General features: G+C 39.8%; 1 protein-coding gene across 2 annotated transcripts; it reads right to left on the reverse strand.

The window, feature by feature from the left end:
* Positions 1 to 276: 276 nt before the first annotated feature.
* LOC123871963 (phenoloxidase-activating factor 2-like) lies at positions 277 to 5,099 on the reverse strand. 2 transcript variants are annotated; one of them, XM_045916050.1, is made up of 7 exons: positions 4,553 to 5,099; positions 4,077 to 4,372; positions 3,544 to 3,693; positions 3,003 to 3,100; positions 2,135 to 2,395; positions 1,294 to 1,495; positions 277 to 539 (listed from the first exon to the last, which is right to left on the reverse strand). In XM_045916050.1, exons 1-7 carry the CDS (start codon positions 4,860 to 4,862, stop codon positions 378 to 380), a joined length of 1,479 nt encoding a protein of 492 aa, XP_045772006.1. In that variant the 5' UTR covers positions 4,863 to 5,099; the 3' UTR covers positions 277 to 377. The 2 variants fall into 2 exon arrangements, with proteins under 2 accessions (XP_045772006.1, XP_045771997.1); XM_045916041.1 differs by having other exon boundaries at positions 4,077 to 5,099.
* Between the last annotated feature and the right edge of the window lie 1,100 nt (positions 5,100 to 6,199).

The raw sequence follows: 6,199 nt of genomic DNA on the forward strand, positions 1-6,199 counted from the left end.
TGTTATAGAACACTATAGTTTCACACAAAATTATTTGGAGTAGGTACATAAATTACCTTACCTACTACCCCTATCATATTCAGGGTTCCGTACCTGAAGAGTACCAATGGAACCCTATTACTGAGCCACCGCTGTCTGTCCGTCCGTCTGCCCCTCTCTTTGTCAGCGGTCTGTATCTCATGAACCGTAATAGGTAGAGAGAAGAAGAAATAATAAAAATTTCAAAAGGTGGCCATGCAAATAAAAAAAATCTTGTATGATAAGTACGGACCCCTTTGTGTGCAAGTCCGACTTGCACTTAACGGGTTTTGTATGTTCAGCTCGACTGTAAAACTGTAAGTGTAAATCACGCGAAATGGAGGTAAATGTACGAAGGTTTAAGCTGTAGCAACTTGCTGCTGGATCCAGGGGAGTAGAGCGGCCACGTTGACGTAGGCGGCAGGCACGTTCGCGTTGGCACAGCCCAGCCCCCACGCCACCAGCCCCACCACCACCCACTGCCCGTTCACCTGGCACACGAGGCCTGACCCACCATCACCCTGTAAACGTTTACATTCAACTTTATAATATACCTATCTGACCTAAAGATTAGCCAACTGCGCGGGAGATAAATTATATGTAGAAGTGTGCGCGCAAACACAGGTGCACACTCTATTCCTTCACTCTCATAGCAGCCCTCTCTCTCCGTTGTGATTGGCTGGAGATTCGGTTTGTAGAATCACACTATCACACTAATAAATAATAATATTACAAAGGCGAAAGTTTTTGTGATTGTGTGTAATATGTGTGTGTGTGTATGTTTGTTACTTTTTCGCGCAAAAACTTTACTGGAAGGGTTTGGCTGGGAACGGAGATAAATATAGAGATAAATAATATAATAGAGATAGATATAATATACCTGGAATAGAGATGGATTCCCTAGATTATAGGCTACTTTTTATCCCGGAAAATCTAAAAGTTTCCACGGGATTTTGAAAAAACCTAAATTCACGCGGACGAAGTCGCGGAGATCAGATATTATTATAATAAACAATTGCATGATTTTACGGTACGTCAAAAGATTAATTTATTGGCGATCTTTGAATTCAAACCACACCAGGCCAGACCAGGGTCACTAGAGTTAACATTCGAGATGCATGATAATTCACATCAGGCATTGTCAATCTGTTTTCGGGACCGTATACTTCTGAGATAATATGCTGCTAAAGTTTTCCTTTATCGAAAATAATTTTCCTTTTTACAAAAAAGATTTCACAGCTGTTGTTATGTAAGTTAAAGATGTAAGATACTAACCGTACAGGCATCTTTACTCGTCTCCCCGCCAGCGCATATAAACGAAGTGGTGTCGAGGACGAAGGTGGCGCCCAGGCGTGCAGTTTGCATCTGCGTTTGGCAAGTAGCTGGTGCGACAATCGGCACGTCTACTTCCTTTAATATCTGTTGGTATTGGCCTTGAAGACCAAACATATCCTTTCCCCAGCCTGAGACCCAACATCTATAAAAGAAGCAGAAATTGACTGACTGGTATATTAATTGATACCTATACAGTTCAAATCGCTCGGTATTTTCTCCGGGACGAGTCCAATGGGCGTCGTGCAAGGGGACACCAATGTGTTCCTATTTAAGAGATATCAGAGCCTCCCAATGTGTGCTGAGGGTGGCCACCGAGGGAGTTTTAGGAGTTTGTCTTTCCTAGGACATCGGGTATCTTAAGAATGTAGAAATATTTTATAGATACTCCGAAAGATAATAAATTAATCTAACTTTAGGCCTACCTACCTACCTACCTAAAGTAATAATATTGCTTAAAATTTAACGATGAGAACTGCTTGATGTTAGGTAAGTACAATTTTTAAATAGGCAGTGCAGAAAAGAATTATAGTTCTAGAGATAGAGTCTATAGACTCTATAGTCCAAGTCTAATGAAAATCAATTTAGGTCACCATTGGGACTAATACGACATTTTACTGACTTCCGAGTTGGAAGTCTTCAATCCCGAAATTTTCTTAACAGCTGAATATTAATAATAATGCTTCCCGTTCACCTCTAACTAGGTTTGATACTAGTGCAAGGTGTGGTAGATAAGTAGTGCAGCTTTGAAATTTTGAAGCAAGAAACTAGACTATAAAAATACCTTTGACCAGTATATGTTGCGGTTGAGGCCGGTGGTAAGCAAGCCCTGTTAATGGTTGTTGTAGAACCAACCGTCGGGGTAAAAGGCACTGCGGAAGACAGCCGCAGCACTGTAATATCGTACTGCAGAGTGTTTGCATTGAAGGATGGGTGTGTAAACACTTTCGCGACGGTGTATTCTTGAAAAGGTACTGGTTCATATGTGCCGGCAGCATCCCATTCACCCAATCTGACTTTTACATTCGGCGCCGTTCCCGAAACACTGTAAGTAAGACAAACCCTCTTAAAAGTATTTTTTGTAGATAATCCCCGGGATTTCATCATGTGTGATTTAGGGATTCCTTGGGAACTATTTGATTTTCCGAGATATAATATCCGTCACCGTAATGCAAGCTGTCTCTGTAGTAATTTTCGTCAAAATCGGTTTATTAACGGTTGGGCCATGAACAGCTAGCAGACAGACAGACACACTTACGCGTTTATAATTATATTAGTATGGAAATATGGATTTTAAAAGAATCCATGCATGCTTATAGTTTGTTGGTCTCATTCCATACAATCCTAAAGCTATTCTAATGATGCCGGCGTGGAATGGTGCCAAGAATACTGGCTACATTTCTGCACTGAACAGCCAGGCTGAGCCGTTGCGTAAAAAATGAGTCAGTCCTTCTTTTACCAGATTAGCGGTGAAATGGCTCCATGGCCCCAGGGTCTCCATGGCGAACGCGACGGTCCAAAAATGTTACTCTCGATAAGAGAGGCATACTTGCGCCGCTTGTCGTTTTCATCCATTTCTGCTGCGGTTCCCAGTCCTTATGCTGTCTCCCTGATATGAGCTAAGTTAAAAGGTAATATCTAAAAGTACTCACACGTAAGGTGACATACGATGAGTAACGGTTATAACGTTGAGTTGATCTATAAGAACTCCACCAGCTATGTAATCATTTTGCTTTGTAAGAATTAAGGCCTGAAAAGTGAAAAACGATGAACAAAAACTGATTTTACTTATTTACTTACTTATGTTGCATAATTATATTGCACTGTATGTTTATATACCCGAACTTACAGTGCATGGTAACACGCAAAATTATTACAGTGCAACCGTCGCAATTGATATGAATTGATATTGACAGAATTTACTCTCCCAGAACTTTGTTTTATAGCCAGCCAATAGTCAATCTGGAATGATAGCGACTATTGAAATTGGCACACTCTTCGGAAACTCTTTGATTTTCCAGAACAAAAATTGTCCGTCCCCGTGCACCCAAATTCCAAAATTGGGTTTTAGGATATGCCCAAAAAGGCAGATGGACAGACATTAGACAGACACACTTTCGCATTTATAATACTGTTATAGTATTTAGTATGGATCTCTAGTCACTAAGTGTAGGTGTAAAGTTTCGCACTCACCTGCCAAGGATATTCTCCAAAGCTAGCTTGACCAGCGGCAGGCATGACGACCGGGGCCGGCGCTGTTTGTAATGTGCCACAAGCTATTGTTGCTGCTGTTGTAGTACTTCCACAGCAGTATTGCTGGCCAGCAGGGCAGGGTCCGGCTGTCTGAAATTGTTAACTTACTTTGCTCTTTTCTTGTCATCATAAATGCTAAAACTACTATAAAAAATAACCAATTCCTAGTAGACCTACACGGTAAGTTTCATAAGCACACGATGTATATTGTATATATTACGATTATATAATATATAAATAACGATGTAGGTACTAAGTAAATATTTTCTTTACAATTATTTTGTCTCTACAGTGTAAAGTGTTTATTTTCTCAACAAAATTGTTCTCTTCTTTAAAAGCACGTCTTGAAAGTTTATTTGAATAAAAATATTTCTATTTCTACATAATATATTTACGCGACTTTTTTTTGCAGAGAGAAATTTATTAGCCATATTTACCATGGATAAGTTTCTTTACTTAAATGTATAACTTACTGGTGTCACTATTCTGAAGTCAATCATCCCTGCACCGGAGGAGCTTGTAACACAAGTGCCTGCTGGAACACATCGGCAGCTTTGTCTTTTACGAATCCGGTGTTCACTATCATGCATGTACTTTACTCTTTTCACTACATCTTCAAATCCAAATAATTTGTATCTTAAGCTTCTGCGTTCTCTAGGAAATTTAACAGCTGAATCGAACGCTGGAACCTGCGCAGTATATCCCATTATAAGTGGAGCTTGCATCGCTGCCGGAGTGGTGCCGAGCCGTGGATCGATCTGGAACGACCCTGAAGTGTTTTCGTCAGGATTAGAAACACATATCGCATCAGGATTGTTACAAAGCAAAACTGGTAAATTTTCTCCACCAGACGTCGATGTTAGAACTATATTAGTCGATGGAGTTGAAGTAATGGATGGCGTTGCAGTGGATAGTGTTAATGTCGTCAATGGCGGTGGTGTTACATTACCGGAGATCGTAGTTGGTGCTGTTGCTGTAGGGGCAGCTGTTGTCGTGGTTGTCGTGGCCGCAGCTGTCGTAGCAGCCATTGTTGTTGTCGTGACAGGGGCAGCTGTTATTACTGTTGTCGGGCGCGCTGTCGTAGTAGTTGTGGTGGTTGTCGTCGTCGTCGTAGTGGTGGCTGCAGTGCTCACGGTCGTCGGCATCGTCGTAGGCTGAAGTATCGGTGTAGGAACTCCTTGCACCACCACGATTGTAGCAGGCGGTGAACCATTCGGAGGCAAAAGCCCTAAACAGGCAGTCAACAGCCACAGGCACATAATATACGCAAGTTAGCAGCAGTCCGGCTAATCATAAACTGGCATGGATCTGGACTCGTTTAGTAAATATAGTTATAAAATCGGATGAGATGAGCCTATATTAAATATGTCCTTACTGTAACAATTGGTATTCCCCTAACAATTGCAGCCTTCATGGTATTTTGCGCGCAGCTATAGCGATAAATTGACGCAATCAACAAAATGTGTATTACTAATCCGTGGCAGGTATAGTCATCTGCAGTAGTTAATTTATTGTGCATCATAGTCTGCCATATATACATGGTAGTTACAATCTATACTCAAGATTATCATATAGGTACATACAAAGAAACCTGCCTATTTCAAAAATCTTGGTATGCGCAAGGAACGTATAAATAAATCATGACAGGCACGTATAGTAAGTATCATCTACGACCTATGTGGGTAGTAGGTGCGTAAACCTGCAGAAACATGGGTGCTTACTTTTAGTTGAATGTAATCAAAACTTCAGCAACTAGGCCACAGCGATACTTACAAATATTGTATTTGCGTACACATCGTGTTCAGCAAAAATAACTATTGTATCAAAACTCTAAATACTTCTTCAGTGCCATTATAGTGACGTCTTCATAAAAATTTGACTGTGTAACGAAAATATTTTTAAGCCGCATCAGCGATCGGCATACAACGATAATAATAATAATAATTGATGTAGACACAGCTTACTTAATGGTAGGTATATAATAATAATAAATAATATAAATATTAATAAATATATACCTACTCATTTAAATTTCACAAATATAATTTTTCACGCACTTAAATATAGTTATTATATTCACGATTTCACATTAAATTCATGGAAGGGTGTCTAGGTCAGTCTGAGTATGAAAATGTAACAGTCGATAATAACGACAATTATTATTAAACGATGTCAAAACAGTTTAATAGCGTTACATATTTAAACGGGATTGTATGGTGAATTGCATCATTTTATTTTTAGGCGGTAATAATGTTAAATTATGGTAGGTAATGCCCGCGAGTGCGACTTCGTCCGCACGGGTTGCGGTTTTTAAAGTTTCACAACCAAAGGGCAAGTGTCACTCTGTCATGATTTGATTACATCTGTTTAGATCCTGGTAAACTGACAAACAAAGACAAATTTTCCAACAAAAACAGTCAAAACATCCAAATTCCTCAACATTTTTTGTTGATTGAAAAAAGGCAAGTCTAAGGACTTATCTGATGTGTACTTACCTACCATCTATCTAGGTTCCTTCAATATATCTGTACGTTTATCATTTTGCAGTAGAGTCAGAAGGAACAAGATAAAAGTAATTTTACTGGTGAACCCCACG

The sequence above is a fragment of the Maniola jurtina genome, chromosome 2 (genome assembly GCF_905333055.1).
Source record: "Maniola jurtina chromosome 2, ilManJurt1.1, whole genome shotgun sequence".
NCBI lineage: Eukaryota > Metazoa > Arthropoda > Insecta > Lepidoptera > Nymphalidae > Maniola > Maniola jurtina.